This window comes from Morone saxatilis, unplaced genomic scaffold (genome assembly GCF_004916995.1).
Source record: "Morone saxatilis isolate NCDOM2014 unplaced genomic scaffold, NCSU_SB_2.0 Contig6, whole genome shotgun sequence".
Lineage (NCBI taxonomy): Eukaryota > Metazoa > Chordata > Actinopteri > Moronidae > Morone > Morone saxatilis.
The window spans coordinates 11,111,352-11,129,812 of record NW_023340206.1 but is presented as its reverse complement, the minus strand read 5'-3'; the positions used below and the strand labels follow the sequence as shown (position 1 = coordinate 11,129,812).

The window sequence follows — 18,461 nt, the reverse complement described above, 5'->3', positions numbered from 1 at the left end:
AAAGTTGGAACATGCGACTGCAAGTGAGCATTTGTGTTATAAGCTCAGAGATCATGTATGTCCGATTGAAAAATTCCCTTACAACATTATGTGAGTTCCTCTGTTTATCAAGATGAACAATTATGGTAATTTTTTTTTTCTATATAAAAGTTCGTAATACAACAACAAATTACATACAACGACTTTAAAATGGTCCCATTATCTTTGATTTAAAAAATATGCTATATCAATTGGTGCCCTGATGCTGAAGCTCCTCACTTGTGTGGATGAGTTTGTTCATGGTGTAACCTAATAATTGTGACATTTTTACCCAAGTATGTGTCTTCACAGAAGTTTAGCCACGATGCGTGATGATCGCACATTACTATTCTACAATGTGGTACCTACTCAGATTTTTTATTCCTCAGCACGTGCTCTAAAAAATTAATCAATGAAAAGGGTGCCCTCCCGAGCCGCCCTGTGAATAGCTTGGCACCCCTATATATGCTCATGTGAGGCGCGTTACCATAAAACCCTCCAGCCATAGACTAGCTGATTTTTGGAACCTGTACAGGGTCTACTAGGCAACCACTCTACATACGTGACCTGTAGGATTAGTTATCATTCATAAATATCTATTAGAACAAAAAAAAAAATTAAACTAGGTTATTTCTACAGAGTCTTTCAATCGCGACCAGTAAAAATTCATTTATATCAGGAAAAAAAATACAAAAGGTCAATATCCGAGGCGCCACCCTCATGCCGATTAATTAGAAAAGGATTATTTTATTAACTGTGACAGGCCCTATCGTTTGATCTTAACATTACGCTGTAATCCAATTACAGCAGAGTCTCAGGCCAGGCAGTGCAACCAGGCATTTTATTGTAACTAATTGAAAGTTTCATATTTTAAGCACGGGATTGCCGTATGCTATGAGTGATAGTTATTTATACTCTTCATTTTTAAAGACGCCACCTAGTGGTGAATAGCCTGAAGTTATTGCACGATGCCTAAGGAAACATGGGGAAATATGGATTTTCAAAGTTGGTAATCAATCGGACATACTAAATATCGGAGAAAGTGCTCCCATTTCCTGTTTTTACAAAAGTACAGGAAGTAATAATTTTATAACCAAGGCTATTTTTTAAAATTCAAAATTCTTCAAATTACTGGTTTTATGCCAGGAACGGTCCCCAGATACTACCTGAAAGTAAATTTCGTGGAAATCGGACAAGTGGGTATAGGAGTAACACGAAGAAAGTTGTTTTTTTGGACATTTTGCGCTCTACGCGAAAAAAATCCTAGCGAAAATGGGCGTGGCCCTATATGGGGAAGTTCCAGCTCCATTCACCGAACGCGTGGATATAAGATTTTTGAATTTGCGACAAACGATGCGGGAGTTATTAGCTTAAAAAAAATTTTTTTGAACCGGTAGCACCTACCATAAGTGGCCAACCCGAAAGCTGCCCTGTTTTTTGAGCATGGTTTGAGGCCTATTCCCAAAAAATGCGTTTGTTTAGAAAGAAAAAGAAAAAGAAAAAGAATTCCTTCAATTACAATAGGGCCTTCGCACGTTCAGTGCTCGGGCCCTAAAAAAACGCCTTGTGACTGTTATACTATTGTATATCATTAGAATAGCATGCATTAATGTAAAGGCAGGATTATATTGTTATAGCTGGTCGATGCAGAGCTCCTTTTAACTTTTTTTGATTATTATTTTTGCCATTAATTGATTGTTTGGTTTGTAAAAATTCTGAAAATACCAACAACCAACAGTCTAAACTTCTAAGTTATTGTAAAATATTTTTTACTTATTAGAATTATTAAAAGGAAATGCAGCAAATCCTCTTATTGAGATTATAATATGAAGAAAAGCAAACTGAGGGAGCACTTACCTGAATATGAAGTGTGAGCAGCCATGTTTCTAATGACTAAAGTCAGTTTAACAGAGAAATAATTACCTACTTGCCAAAAAGCACAGGTGCGATTAATAACATTAACGATGGCTTACCAGCATGCACCTCGTTACTGTAACTGATTACAGCTGTGCTTTTCCTGCATTCACATGTCAGAACTTCTACTGTGATTAAGGTCTATTATATAACAGTCATATTTATATCCTAAATCCTATATATGTATTCACTTATAATTCAAACAAATGTGAAACTGTTCCTTCCTAGAGTCCATGGATTCATCATTTTATTAATCTCCTCCATTAATTATCCTCAGCACGGCATAAAAATCCATTTGAAACTCCAGAAAGTCTTCACTCCTCCTCCTTCCCTTCTATATATAAAACACCAGCATTTTACGCTTGTGAAGCTTTGTTTAAAGATAAGAATCTGAAATACAGTAACACGCAAAAACTGTTTCCTCTTTGCCTGAGTGGCAGCTCGGCAGCCGGGGTGTGCAAATTTCCAAAGAAGGCACAAAATCAGATGAAACAGACACAAACAGGCATTCTAGAAATCAGCTCATGCATTATTTATAACACAGCACAGTCTCATTGAAACAGACAACATGGAGCTTTACTCTGGGTTGTTTATATTGTAAAGGTGCATTTGTACAGCAGTGACTTCAATGAAAATTAAACAAAATTACATAATGTTCCAGTAATATCTTTGGAAGAGTTTGCAGCTTGAATTTTAGACTTTTTCCTCATAAAGTAATAGATTGGTGTTGACTCAGATGACAGCGGTTTAGGGTTCATAAGCTAAAGGTGAATGTGCATCAGTGTCAAAATAAGACCATTTTTAAACCATTTAAATATTAAATATTACAGCTTCTCTTAGAGTCCTTCTTCCCTTTTCTCTTTACTACTACACATTCAGGTCGTCCTCAGTTTGGTCCAGGAGGGAGCAGCGGTCCTGCTGCCCCTGGACAGAGTTAATGGACGGTCCTTGGCTGGAGGGGCCGGGTGGGACGGCGCCGCCTTGGCTCAGCTGTTCCCGAACTCGGGCAGGGAGGGCAGGGCTCCGCCGCTGCCCGTCTAGACCCAGATGTGTGCTGATCTGCGACGACCGCAGGCTCCTCATTTGGCCCCGTGCTCGCACCTCATACAGCTCCGTCGAGGTTTTCTTATACCTGGAGGAAACAGAGGGTTATTATATTCACTTATACTCACCTCTGAGATATAATAAGATGAAAAATACGATAAAACCCAGTTGATTCTGATGAAGAAGTGAGGCCAGAATGCATAGGTGAAGTAGGAGACATCTTCTGTCCGGCAGGAAAACTTTAGAAATGAAATAAATTTGCATATTCATAGATTTGGAATATTTAATAAGGTAGAACACACTGTGTGTCCTCGCTGTTTAAATCAGGGATAACGCCAGAAGTGTCCATTATCCGGAATTAATGGATGACGTGAAGTTATCGCTTACTTAGTGGACACCCAGCAGCCAATCAGAATCGAGTATTCAGCCAGACCATGGTGTAAAGATATAATATGTAACATTTCCGCATTAAAAGGTCTTTTTTTACACTAGACCTACTAGTGCTTCTTCACAATTTCCTCAAACTTTGTCTTTTGGTATTGTTTTGACGTGAGAGACCACTAAAAGTATTATATCCAGTACATTTGTCTTTATTTCTCCATGAGGATCTTTTATTCTCTCATTCAAACAATGGAAATTGATCTGGACTCACATTTTCAGCAGTAAAGAAGACAGAACCACTGAAACAGACGAGGCAGCCATCGCAGCAGAGCCCATCCAGGGTTGAAGCACGAGGCCAACGGGCATGAACACACCTACAACCAACAGAGGAGAGGACTGCAGGTTCACTCGCTGCGATACACGGTGGATAAACACACAGTTAGGGGTCAGTATTTTTAACTTTGGAAGTTGTTTGCCTTTTCTGACAGATGCAATGTTGGCTTCATTCTCAGTTTTTTCTGTGAATGTGGGGTTGTTTTCAGTCTGATTCTCACATTCCTTTAAAAAGTTAGCTTTTAATGTGACTTTTAGGCAAAAATTAAATGTATTCCTCCGAGAGGATGAAGTGTGGAAAGGAAACAAATACAAAAAATATACCTGAATGAATAAAATATGAAAAAGGTTCTATAATCAAACCATTTGAAAAACCTTTGTTGTTAGCGAATGTTTGATATCTTAGAAAAAGTAGTTAGTTACTTGGTTTCAAGTTTTATTACCTTAACATAGTTTTACGTAACGCACCTGCAGCGATGGGTATTCCTAAGAGGTTATAGATGAGGGCGAACACAAAGTTGATCCTGATCCTCCGCACCGTCTTCTTCGACAGCTCAATGCTGGCCACCACATCCAGCAGGTCATTCTACAGAGAGTGCAAACCTTCAGGTCAGACAGTTTACTGCACCTCTGCACAGAGTCAGTCAGCCACAGTGTGTCACTCACTCGGATCAGGACGATGTCGGCCGCCTCGATAGCCACGTCTGTACCCGTGCCGATGGCGATGCCGACGTCAGCGCGAGCAAGGGCGGGCGAGTCGTTGACGCCATCTCCCACCATAGCCACTCGCAGGCCTTTTTCCTGCAGCTCTTGCACTTTTGCCACCTTATGTGACGGCAGCACCTCTGCAAACACCTTTCTGATCCCCACCTGTGCTCAAACAGAAACCTTTACTTTCACGTTTAATTTCATATTATACATTTTCCTTGCCGTTTCTTTATAAATGTGTGTTTTACCTGCGCAGCTATGGCTTTTGCCGTGCGTCTGTTATCTCCTGTTATCATAACCACCTCGATGCCCCTGCTGTTGAGTGTATGCACTGCTAACGCTGCCTCTGCCTTCACTGTGTCTGCAATGGCTAACATGGCACAAAGCACCCCTAAAGAGAAAACACATTAAGCATAAATTAAGGTGAAAATGCTGAAGATTAGACATAAAAGTACATGTGAGTGTTGTTTTTTTTGTTTGCAGGTTTCATCCTCACCATCTATTGCAACCAGGATGGCGGTCTGCCCTTTCGTCTCATGGCTGGACATGGCGGCATCGACGTCTGCAACAATGTGGTGGCCGTTCCTCCTCATCCATTCTCTGTTCCCAATCAGCACAGCGTAAGACAAAGGCTCACCTGAGAGCAAAGAAATATTGTAAAAGTCGAACTGAACGTGAGTGAGTTAACAAGCCAAATTTGAAGCAAAGAGGAGTCAGTTTTAACGTAGCAAATTTTCATTTTAACAAGGAGATGACAGTGTTTTTGTGTGTTCGGCCTAGCTGTGGTACTTGGAGACCATTTAATAATATAATCCACTAAAAACAGTACTTTTAAGACATTATTTAAGTAATTTTGAACAAATACAAGAGTTGACATCTTGATTTCGTTTAAGGTATGTTTTCAAGGGGAAATTATGGATTAATTTGGCTAATGTTGTTTCAACCTGTGGATAACAAGAAGGACTTCTTTCTTTCCGTAAGACTTTTAGAAGCCATGTGTTATACAGGTAGCAAACCAGCACACATAGTGTACTTCCTAAATAACAATCCATGACCTTGGCGTTATTAGCAGCACCACGCTCTAACCATCTGAGCTAACCGGCCTGGTTTGACTGTGTTTTTTGTGCAAATTTCGTGCAGAATTGAGCAACACAAGACAACGGCAAAATAGAGTCTTTGTTCAGATTGGATGACTTTTAGCTTCAAATGTTCTGCACAGATGCAGACAATCATGTTCTATTACTGCAGATCACATTTCTCCATAGCCTTGTTTACCTTATGCTTTCATGATCAGTGAGCTTTCACCACGAAGGGTTGGGCCTCAATTTCTGATCCGAAGTCAGATGCTTGTCCATTAGGCCCGTGGTCCCTGTCAACCAATTTTTTCCACTTTTTCTTTCATCCTTGGCGTTATTAGCACCACAGCCTAATCATCTGAGCTAACCGGCCGTGTTAGGCTATTGTTGCCCATGTGGTGGTTTAGTCTGATCAGAAGCCGGATTTTGACCAGAAAAACTGATACATTATGAGGTCTTACATAATGTTTTTGTTTGTCTTGAACCAGTCGGCTGAGATGACACCACAAATGAACACCAGATATTTGAACTTGCACAAAAAGTGAAATTGTTAAAATTAGCAGGTAAATACATATTTATGGGTGTAACCCCAGATGCTGAAAGCCATCTGACCTGCAGACGTGGCCTCATTAGCAGAGAGGAGGCTACTTTCGTCGGTGGTGGCTCCCGGCAGCAGAAAACATTCACTCTGCTGCTGCAGCAGATGTTCCACGCTGGAAACCCGGCAGCTGATCCCACAACCGGGCACCGCCTGGAAGTCCTGGCAGTAGCCCAGCACGCTCGAGCCCAGCTCCTGTTACATGCACACAGTGTATTACCATAGTAATTTAGATCCAAACTCTTAAAAAGCAGAATGGGTCTGATGGAGAACCAAGTCTCTGATCTAACTCTCACCTCTTTGCAGTGTTTGGCGACTGCCATGCCCAGCGGGTGCTCGCTGTTGGCCTCTGCTGTGCCGACCACCGCCAGGATCTTCCTCAGGGGCATGCGGGCCATTTCCCACAGCACCAACACACGAGTCACCCGCGGCACGCCGTTTGTAATAGTGCCGGTCTTATCGAACATCACCACGCGGATCTGAGGGAGCACACACACAAAAGCAGCAGTCATGACTCCAGCTTGTTTTGAATATTTTCTTTTGGATCACCTGTGTGACGGGTGGATTTCGTTATCAGAATGATAAAAGCTTTGCTGAGATCACAAAAATATCTTTTTGAAGACTTAAGACTTAGACTAAGTCCTCCTGAGGGGAGGAACATATTGAGTGCTGAGGTTACAAATTGGGCTAAAAAGTCACCAAAACCTAAAGGTGTTTTCATCTTTGGATGGTAAGTGTCAAGAAATATCACCCCAGTACAGCCAACATTTTTAGAGACAGAGCATATGAATAGAAGCCATCATGTGCCATTTCTGCAGCAATTACAGGTAATTAGTGTTTAAATAATCAAGCAGTAATGTCTCATGCCACATGGTGTCACTACTTAATTAGAATTGAAATAGAGGAAAATGAAAATGGCCACAACTCTTCAGTGTAGAGTGATCGGATTAGATGTGAAACAGCAGTATTTTACAACACAGCCAGGAGAAGGATCTCTATGAGTGTAAACGACCACCGAGGCACATTTTTTCTTCCTTCCACTTATCTTTTGTAGTGAAAATGCAACCAGGCCACACTGAAATGCTGCCGAGGACACACCAAACACTCTATTTGGTTCACAGTAAAGCAAGTTAGGTGTTTGGGCTCTGTCAAGATAAGCAGCATATGTTTGTAAAAACCTGTTTCAACTGATGAACTAGTAACTGCAATATCCCCAGACTCCCTTAAAAAATTGCTTAATTTATTTCCCGTTGTGTCCGTTTGTCCCAGCGTGTTGGCATTAATAGTCTTTCTTCGTCATCTGTGAGACAGAATGGGGGGGAAAAAGAGGAACCAATCTCTGTGTTGCACAGCCAAAAGGACAGTAATAATGGATATGGACAAAATTCTTAGTAGCAGGGAAGTGAGCACAAGTGTTGCTCATTTACAACAAATGACAGTAAGAAGGAAGAAAAACAAGTATTGCTTCCATCTTGCAGCTGCACATCAACATACTTTGACATATGTTGCAGGCACTTTGTTTTCCTAACTATAATAGCTCCACCGATACATGAATGAATCCATTCATGTATCAGTGTGAGTTCTTAGTTAAAACAACACTGTGATGTTTTGACTGGTGGAGTCACTTAAGTCGCACATAATAGTTTCACTATCGATGTCAGTCTTGCACTGCTGGTTGCAGATACGGAAGGATTAAGTTTAAATCAAGTTTGGAAAAGGGAGCAGTCATGTGAAGCAGCATAAACCAGCAACCAGTATCATATATTCTAAAGTAAGTGATGTAAAGTGCATTGCCTTATGGGCCATCTCCAGCGGCTCGCCTCCTTTAATGAGGATCCCGTTCTGAGCTCCAACCCCCGTGCCGACCATGACAGCTGTCGGGGTCGCCAGCCCCAGAGAGCAGGGGCAGGCGATGGACAGAACTGTGATGGACGCCTGGAAGGCAAAGCGGACGATGACCTCAGTCTTGGAGATGCTCTGGTTGTAACCCTGCGAGGAAGAGAACGAGTCAAAGAGCTCAAACGTTTCTTCTGAAACTTTATGAATGATCCTTTTGTTTGTGTATGAAAACATTTTGCGTGCGCACCTACCGGGAAGTTCTCCTTCACAATGTCAAAGTCGAAAAACCCGATTGCCAGCCAGGCCACCAGCGTTAGAAGAGAAACGATCATTATGAAAGGCACAAAGTAGCCACTGAGCCTGTCTGCAAACTGCTGGATGGGGGCCTGAACAAACACAAGCACAGAGGAGAACAAGAAAAACAAGGTTAACTTTTATCGGCATAAGATTTGTTTATATATGTCAACTGAAATACATATTATAGACAAATGTGCATTTGTGCATGTGTGTATATTTTTGTACGAGCTACAAAGCAGCATTTTTTTAGCATCACCCGTCTTTTTCTTGTCCATGTCTTTTCTTGTGTCAAGACACTGATTTCTAGAAAATGCCTGAAACTACATTTTGAAGTTTAATATTTGACTGAATTTGTATCTTATTTTCAGAAAAGAAAACAAGTTTGGATGCTGAATATATTAGATATTAAATGACTAATGTAATTGTTGTTGAAAATAAAGTTCAAACTGCCTTCTACCTTAGAGGTTTGGGCCTCTTCCACCAGTTTAACTATTTGAGACAGAGTCGTGTCAGCACCGACGTGAGTGGCCTCCACCAGGAGAGCACCGTGAGCGTTGATGGAGCCGGCAATCACCAAACTGCCCACCTTCTTACTAACAGGCATCGGCTCACCTGACGAAGCAGAAAGACAGACCATCTGTGTCAGATTTTATGTCCTTTATGGCTTTGAGATAAATGCTCACAGTTAATGCACCCATTAAAAATACTATCTTATGGTTATATATATATTTGTAACTATTTTAAATGCTTTTACATCACAACGGCAGACATTGAATTGCTGAAAAGTTGAAATGAAACATCCAAAAACACTTTTACTGACAAATATAAAATCTAGTTCTGTCCCGGACTAAAGATTTTTCTCGTAGTAGTTGTTCATTCAAACCAATAGTCTACTGGTCGTTGAATATTCATTATATTAATTAAATTATTTAAATATATATATTTTAACAGCAACCTGTTAAATGTTTATGAAAAAATGGTAATGATTCTGAATTCCTGTGTATTTAACTCTTTTGTCATTTGTGAATTTGCTGCAGTGCTTGCTGCTTGTGTCGACACAGCTTGACATAAATTCCATGCAAAATATTGGTCGAACCAACAGGAAGTTGACGTCATTACCTTTCTGTCAAAGGCTAAGAGTTTGCTGACATGCATTTCTTTTACAGTAATAAATTGCTCCCTAAGAGACACGTGACTTAATTCCTTAAAATGAAATCAACAGCAAGCAATCTGGAGACATGAACGTGTTTAGAGTCTATAAATTCACTGCAGTTGCCTCATCCTCCTACCTGTGATCAAGGACTCATCTGCCATGGAGCTTCCATCAATCACTTTCCCATCAACAGGGAACTTTCCTCCTGGGACGACCTTCACGATGTCGCCCCGCTGCACCAGCTCAACCACCACCTGCTCCTCACTGAAACGTACAAATGCACTTACAGTTACAAGTTGTGTTGGTACGATAAGAGTTGGTTTGACATTTTCTAATGTCTGTCTCACCTGATGATCGAGTGGTCAGGTCCCAAAGTGACCACAGTGGCATCAGTGGCTTGAAGTGACATCAATTTGGCCAAAGCCTCTGAGGTTTTACTCTAAAAACCAACAAAAGTATCAAAAGTGTTTATTGACTGATTATTTTAAAGTTGCAAAAGTATATTGTTTCCTGTTATTGTTTACTTTTACCTTTGCAACATGCTCCAGCCACCGACCCAGAGCGATGAACACAAAGAGCATGGGCGGAGTGTCGAAGAAGGTGACGGGGCTCTGGCTGGCTCGCTCAGCCATCGCTACAATGAGGACCACGCAGGAGTAGATGTAAGCAATGGAGGTGGCTAACACGATCAGCACGTCCATGTTGGCTATGCGGTGTTTTAACGAGCGATATGCCTGGATGTAGAAGTATCGGCCTCCAAAGATCTGGAGGGGAGAAAAACAGAAGAAATTAACATTTTACAGGTTGCTTTTGTACGGATTCAACTAACCAAATGTAACATGTTAATTAGCAAGCTTTAGAATTGCTGGTATTGCTTAGCACAAAAAAGAGAATTAGCCTATTTCCAAAGATGTTGAACTATACCTTTAAAGCACATAATACATATTCTATGTTTTGTTTGCCCAAAGGGCTTTAATCCAGGATAAAAGGCACAATCTGAAGACAAAATCTCTGCTTTTCAGAGATCTGATAAATATCTCAGCTGCTGAAGGCCAAGCAAAGAAGGAACGAATGGCATTTTCATTCACAAGAGTCCTTACTAGGTTATTAAAACAAGTTTGGTGAGGCAGTCAGGAGCTATCCAGTGTCTAAGACATCCATTAAACTATCAATTTACCAACTTGTAGAAGACACATGATCCTTCTGAGGTAAAGAAAAGAGCTCTAAATGAACCATTAATCCTACACTCATATTGTGTTCCCTTACCTGCACGGGTGTGCAGAGCAGGAAGAAGGCCAGGTTGAGGAGGGAGAGGCCTGGCAGCAGGTTCTGCTCCTCGGGCATGGAGCCCCCATGTTCATGGTGTTGACTGTCCATCACCATCATGTAGATCATGAGGCCCATGGCGGGCAGGCCGAAAACAAGGCTGAGCAGAAAAGAGCTCTTCCACCTGGACAGGTGACAGAAATATCAAAATATGGAAAGAAGACCCCATATAAATACACCTTCCAATTGCTTTGTTACTTATGAACTAATTGCTGTTGATTTCTATGTGCATTTTTAGCTCTACACACAGTTTCCCTATCTGCTCCCTGTAATTTAGGTTTCTGAAATGAATAATAGTAACGCAAATCATTGTCTGTCCACTGATATTTCTTTGTTGTCCCAGGCTAAATATTCTCTGTGAATTTAGACGTACTGATTGTATATTTTTGAGTAGGCGGGCATGTGTACAGTACCCTCGCAAAATATTAACTGTGTCCTATTGTCACATTAGAAGTGTGCTGAGATATTAATGGGTCTTAAATATGTTAAAATTACGCGATTGAAACAAGCTGTCATAAAAACAATAGTCAGAATAACATGCAAACAGCAAAGTTTTATTGTGGACATTCTCAGTATGTTCAGATAGCACTTTTGTAGCCCCAGTGGCCTAATGGATAAGGCACTGGCCTCCTAAGCCAGGGATTGTGGGTTCGAGTCCCATCTGGGGTGCTTTCTATTAGAGTAGACATAGTGGAGCCATGCGGGGCTTGTAACACAGATATTAATGGATCTACTCTGAAGTGTTAGACATATTTAATCCTCATGCAACAAAAACAATGTGCTACCTACTATTCTACCAGAAATGTACACAAAAATACATCACAAATATATTTTTCTCTAGTTTCTGACATTGTCTGACAGTGGTGTTGTTTTTTTATTGATTTTTATTGATTTCTCTGAGTATGTTAGTCTTTTCAGCATAGAGCAGGTCATGCACATGGACAGCTGGGGGAAGAGGCCATTGTGCCACCTAAAACAACAGACCGACACAACATTTGTGGGGATAGAGACAGAAGAAACACAGCGAAAGTTCACACAGAGGCTGATGAACTTAAACCATTACATAAAGGTTACTGTATTAATGCGGGTCACTGTGATTTTCAGATCATCTAAGTCTTTATAAACTCTCCCTCCTGCATTAAGTAACATCCAAGGTGTAAGTAAGGCCAGTATGCCTTCAGGTTGACAAAGCCTTTTTCTTAGAGTCCACCTATTCTGATGAAGAGGACAGTTTTAAACCAGATACTTGCTGTCGAATTTCTTCCGTGTGATCGAGGTTGTTTTTGAAGCCCGCCTTCACCAGACTGGCCTCGAACCCAAGGCCCTAGAATGAGAAATTAAACCAGGATGTGTCGTAACGTCAAAGACTTACAGGAGAGCAGAGGCTAAAATAGAGAAAGCGATCATTACCTGAATGATCTTGATAATGTCTCGAGCTCCGAGCACTTCTGGGTCAAACTGGACCTGTGCTTTTTTGGTTGCCAGGGCAACTGAGGCCCCGAGGATCCCTTTGGTTGCAGTGAGCTTGGACTCAATGTTGTGGACGCATGATGCACAGGTCATGCCTGTTATCTACGAGTCAACAATTGATGGAAATACAGGACTTTTTTTTTTAATCTCCAACAAGGAGAAACATGTAAATTACAGCATGTAAATGTATTATATTTTCCCAACTGAAAAATGCTGCATCATGTGTAGACTTACAGTGAGGTCCACTTTCCCATGTGTCACTGCATTGTCCTCTGTCAGTGTGGCACGAAAGCCCAAGTCCTCTATGAGCTGAGTTACAGCAGCGGCATTGATGACTTCTGAATCATATTTCACCTCTGCCTTTCCAGCCATTAGTGACACCAACACCGTGATGATTCCTAGAAATCAAAGTAAACCTCCGCCATTGCATTTGTAAAACAAAACAAATATTGTTTAATGAGACTTGAGCTTGCTCACCCTTGTGTTTGAGCAGGTTACGCTCAATGTTGGCCACACAGGAGGCACAGGTCATTCCCAATACGCAAATAAAGCATTTTTGTACTTTAATCTCGCTTCCAGAGGTCGCCTGAGATCCAGTGCCATTGCTGACTCCTGCCTTATTGGGCGACTGCCGGTCAGACAGGTTAGAAGGTCCAGAGCTAACAGGCCTGGACTTTTCATGAGTCTGGATGCTCTTCGCAGGTTCTATAGAGAAGATGAAACAAAGTCAGTGGCAGCGTGGGCAAGAGCCAAAAATGCTTAAAGGTAGATGGAAAGTTTAGTGTTCCTTAAGCAGAATGAAAAACAGCAGGATACACTGCAGCTGCTACCTCATTTATATTAATTATATACACTATATTATACTATAGTATATTATAGGCAGATGTATCAATCTTTGTGTTTGAACCCCCAGCTGATAGATAGCAATGGTAAGAAATCAATGGTGTTCATCTGAACACCCTCGGCCTCTAGTTGGTGGTTGTACAGTTTAATGAAGCTTGGTTATTTTGGTAGGGTGATTTTGTTTCTTTGTTTTTCTTCAACTGACACTTGATAGGAAGGTCAGTAGTTATCACCATTGTCATGTAATACAAAAGTACAACTTATTTCTTTTAGATTTAACATTTTGCAGATGCTTGCCTCTTCTTCTTGCTCCTCCCCCACTGAGTCAGTTCATAAAGCAGAAGGAGAGTAGTTAAGTCAGAGCCAACCTTTAAACAGAAACTTAAGACTAGGCTGCAGGCAAACCAAACTTGCAGCCATTAGTAATCTTACTAATGTATTGTTCTTGTAGTTCTTGTGCTGATGATATTGGGCCCTGATTTGTTATAACTTGCCCAGGGACTACGGATGAAAATGAGTTTATTAGCTAACTAATGTTTTGGTGTTTGTAGATCTGTTTGCGATACTGCACATTAACTGTAGTTTGATTGTGCATGTGTGCTGCTACATCAAATGTGTTTCTCCTAAGGGAGTCTATAAAGGCAAATCTAATCTAAACAGTAGTTGTTGTGGAAGGGAAAGGATTCATTTTTCATGTTCTCAGTCCAGACTCCTTCCTGCTGTAAAGTTCCATTTGTATTAGTAAAAGGAGTAGAAACCAACCAAGATATAGTTTACAGTATGAATTAAACATAGGTAGCTACCTGACACTGCACTGGCACAAAAAAGTTGCAGCTCCCCCCCAGGTACCTAAATAAAGCTTCGACCTTGAAAGGTACATGAAAGAATCTGCTCATAATCTGCCTGAGCTAATACCACGTCTTGGCAAGCTGTTTTCATCATTAAATCCAACCTCGAAAGCCCGGAGCCGGTGTAAGAGCCCTCCACGTCGCACTGGAGGGCATGCTTGTCGGGTTTCCACGGTAACCAGTGGAAACAGAGATGAGGTGAATTTGAGGTGTATTGTTGGCTTAGTGGCCCAAAGCCTTATGCAGGTTTTACTAGGAAAGAACTGAATCAGTGTTTGTAATGTACAGATGCTTTGTACGTCCACATGAATGCTGCGACACAAATCTCCAGTCTTTAATAAACACATTCTTTGGTAGCACCCATGTGAGGTTATACATACTTCACCTCAATGCACCACAAGAATTCATGGGTGAGGATGAAGGAATACATTGCTTGAATGACAACAACATAAGCCGCCCGTAACAAAGGGTGCTTTTCTACCTCGAGCTGGGAGCGAGCTGAAAAACCAGATAAATGAGCTGAGGAGTTAAAGTATTTCTTTTTTTTTGTTCACCCAATTATATTGTGACATGACGAATAGGGTCACAAATCCACCAACTGTTTGTGTTTATACTCTACTCTATATTCTCTTTACTTTTTATTGCAAAAATGTGTCTGCACTCATCTGTCTGGTTATTGTTGGGTAAACTCTCCACCCCTGTAAAAAGACATTTGTTTCAGTTGATAACACCGACATATCCAATAGGTGGACAGATAAATAACTTGTCCAGCTCCACACTCATTGGTGAAACGGTGGACATTGTGAAGAGTGGTCACTCATTACATCAAACGTGTCCTTTTCTAACCTAGCTGTCCCCAGAGCGACGACATACTACTACGTCAAGCTACCAGCAGAGGGGCGATTAGCTTAGCTTAGCATAAGAACTGAAAGCAGGAGGAAACAGTTAGCCTGGCTCTGTCCAAAGGCAAAAAAACCCACTAACTAACACCTCTAGAGCTCACCAAGCTGTTTTTTGCTGGATTACTTCTTCCATTTTTTCATGGATTAACAAACAAAAGATAGCATGTCAAGCTTCAGTGGTGCTGGTGTTACCTTGGGACAGAGCTAGGCTAGTTGTTTCCCACTGCTTTCAGGCTTTACACTAAGCTAAGCTAACCATCTCCTGGCTGCATATTTAACTCAGTGGTACCAATCTTCTCCATAAATTCTATTTCTTTAAAGGTCCAGTGTGCAGCAGTGTAGTTGCAAATTACAATTCCCCCGCTTCACTCTCCCCTTCCAAGCACAAAGGAGAAAGTATGTTGGCCGTGAAGCACGCATAAAAACTTGAAATCCCTATCGAGAACCAGTGTTTGGTTTGTCTGTTCTGGTTCAACATGGCGGTTCAACTCCTAAATGTTACACACTGTACTTTTAAGGCCTACATTAAACCAGTAAATCAAAAAAATTGAATTATAAGTAAAACATTTGTCGTTGGTGCCTACCTTCAAGTGATGCTTCAAAGCCCATGTCCTCGATAGCTGCCCTGAGCTTCTCCGGCTCCGTCAGACTGGGGTCAAAGGTTATTGTTCCCTTTTCCTCCTTCAGTGACACCACTATGGACTTCACTCCTGTCGTCTGAGAGATCCTCCCTTCTATGGACTGCACGCAAGAGTTGCAAGTCATCCCTACAATCCAAATGGTTACAGTATGGACTGACAAATCCGTTATGTCCCTCTGCCAGTAGCTTATATCTTGTCCGGGTGGATCATCGGTTAGTAAAGTGGCACCAAAACCCATATCCTCGATCTTGTCTTTCAGCTCCTGTTGGGTTACGAGAAGAGGTTGATATACAATCAGCGCTGCACTCTCTTGAAGGGACACCTGAATATGTGAAACCCCAGATAAAGGACCAATCTGCCCCTCAATGGATTGCACACAGGACTGGCAGTGCATGCCATCCACCCCGATCCGCACCGCTGACTCCACATTGAATCCCATGGTCTGGAGCTCCTGGGCGATCTCTTTGGTTGTGATAACTGAGGTAACATAGTCCACTTTGGCCAAGCTGCTGGATAAAGACAAGCTGGCAGCAAGTACTCCATTCAGGCTGGAGATTCTGCTTTCGGTGGCTTGGGCCTGGTGCTCAGGGGTGAGTCCCAGGAGTTTAAAAGTAGCTCTGGAGGCAGTTTTGGGTGGAGGGTAGAGCTCACTCTGACTCCCGTACTCGTAGGCCAAGTTGTCAAGGCCTTGTTTCTCAATGTCAGGGCCATTCTTCTGGAAAGATAAAAGAAATCAATTCAGCATTTTTCCCTTCTGGTAAAGTTTCACGTTTTAAAATAAGACTAATATTGATGACTTACTGCAAAATGATTCAGGGTTGACACCTGAACACAACACTTTCTAACAATGTTTAGGTCTGTAAAAGCTTTCCCGCTATGAAACCCCACTGTTATTTTATCATGTTGTCTATGCTACGAAGTTACTGCTTTGTTGGCCTTGGAACAAAAACAACACAGACCTCAAATACGCTTTTAATTTCCTGCTCCATCAGTGTAAGCATGCCTACCCTGTTTTCATTTCCTGAGTACAGCAATACAAGTAGAACTGATGGATATGTTCCTCAAGAAAACCACCCTTTACCGACTAGAACAAGCACCCACTTGACCCCTTTCAGCCTTTATGTTCCTTAATCCCTTGTTTAAAACCTCCATCCTCAAATCACTGCTCTTAGTGAACAGAAATCGAAAAGCCATGTGACTCTAATGGGCCCAAAAATGTAACGTTTCATCAGAAGCAGTTATAAATTTTAAATTAGCTTGTACGTCTTACTCAATGCAGGACCATAGCTACCATTGAAGACAATGAGGTCATGGAAGGGGTTTAGTAACCTGTTACTATGTATAAATTTCATATTTTAGTGGAAATCAGCTCCAACGATTAGTCAACTAATTAACCAAACGATTAATCTATAAAATAAAATAAATGGCAACCCCTTGTCAGGATCATAATCACTCACTACATCAACTTTTACTTTGAAATTTAGGCGTCAGATCCCATTAGATCCAATGGTGTATGTCTTCAAATAATCATGTAAATAAGTACTTTTTATAATCTTTACTTTAACAGCCTTATCAGCACTGCAGCATTGTGAGTCAAATTCAAAACATCTCTGATTCTGTGTTCTTAAGATGATACGATATGAGAGTTCAGCTTCACGGGTAAATCAAAGGTTTCCCATGCCAAAAGTTTTAATCCCCCTGTGAATCAACACTGCAGGGCCATTTTTAATGCATGCTGGCTGGACTGATACCTAAAAGCAGACCTGGTTCCTGCTTATCACATTCCTGATCAGCAAAACTTAAAGAGTTCATCATCGGGCAGTTATCTGTTTGCACACACTATCTAAGCTGGGCAGCTTACGTGCTGGAGAAGATCACCCAAGTTTGACTGAAAAAGGTGCAATATAATTGGTAAATTAAATTTAAATGGTTTAAATACTAAGTAGGTTTAATAGGTTGTCATGTAAAAACGGGGGTCTCCCTTTGACCCCAGCAGAGAAAAGCCCAGCATTGCCGGTTTGGGGCCTAAATGCCACGAGACTTGCCCGTCACATGGGCCTCCCAACGTGACTCTGCTTAAAGTCAACAGTCATTGGCATCTCACGGAACTGAAAGTTAACCTTGTATGAAGAGCCAAACAGGGAAAGCCATTTGGAAATATATACGGTTGAATTCTTAACATGTTAGTTATTGAGTGCCGAAGGTGGATTTTTTATACAAACTAAAGTGCATTTTTCCAATTACATTACAAAAATCAGCATAGAAGAATACTTATTTTCCTGTGTGTGCTTTAAAAGTTGTAAAAAAAAAAAAAAAGGCTTCTGAACAAGTTTAAAGTGTCAAGAAGCCACTAAAGTAACATATTACATATATTTACATAATTAGCACATTTAAAAGTCGAGTACAAGAAGCATAATTCAGAGCCTTCAGGAAGTTTTAGGAACAATTACTGCAAAGAAGAAGTCCCCCACACAAAACGTTGAGCCATACTTCACCAACCTACTGGTGATTTTATTCTCACTGGAACAAGTTGCCTTTGATTTTTAATTAATTATAAAAAAAAACAAAAAAAAAAAACACCTATTGTTCTCCCACAATTTTACTGCTAAAAAAATGCGTTTTTAGAAAAGCAGACGTGAAATCAGGCATTTTAGGCAACAATCCCCCTATAAAAGCCTACAAATTCCTAGAGAGACGATAATGTCCGTAGAGAGGACCAGATGAACACACAACCCCTGGTTTAGGAGGCCACTAGCAAGAGAACTGGAAATTTTCTAATCTAATATTCACGCTTAAAACATAAGATGCACTCCAGTGACTATAGATCTGACGTTGAAATGTTGACTTCGGGTTCGTTCATGAGTACTGTTCAACTGTTCAAAGTGCAACAAATTACACACAGGCAATGTATACGAGGCAAACATTTCCTAGAAACATCAAACTTTTACACCATCTGTCATCATGTTTGGTATTATTAGTGGCTCCCAGATATTTTATTGTCAAAATCTGACGCCGATCTCTGCTAGATGGGATTGTTGTAACAATCCGATCTCTGCTAGATGGGATTGTT

At 41.1% G+C, this 18,461-nt stretch overlaps 1 protein-coding gene and 1 non-coding gene across 2 annotated transcripts; one reads left to right on the top strand and one right to left on the bottom strand.

The window, feature by feature from the left end:
- Window positions 1-2,271: 2,271 nt before the first annotated feature.
- Window positions 2,272-16,106, bottom strand: atp7b (ATPase copper transporting beta; the record flags this gene model as incomplete). The annotated part of the gene is given in 20 exon segments (XM_035677379.1): window positions 2,272-3,064; window positions 3,629-3,731; window positions 4,159-4,276; window positions 4,357-4,560; window positions 4,647-4,789; window positions 4,895-5,035; window positions 6,087-6,267; window positions 6,369-6,551; window positions 7,867-8,061; window positions 8,163-8,297; window positions 8,666-8,820; window positions 9,498-9,625; window positions 9,709-9,800; window positions 9,892-10,125; window positions 10,628-10,811; window positions 11,938-12,011; window positions 12,098-12,259; window positions 12,392-12,555; window positions 12,635-12,862; window positions 15,335-16,106. Coding segments are annotated over 20 exon segments (3,861 nt in total), but the record flags the coding sequence as incomplete, so codon positions are not given.
- On the top strand, window positions 11,284-11,356 carry trnar-ccu. Its single transcript has one exon. It is a non-coding gene; the product is annotated as a tRNA-Arg (tRNA).
- Window positions 16,107-18,461: the final 2,355 nt, after the last annotated feature.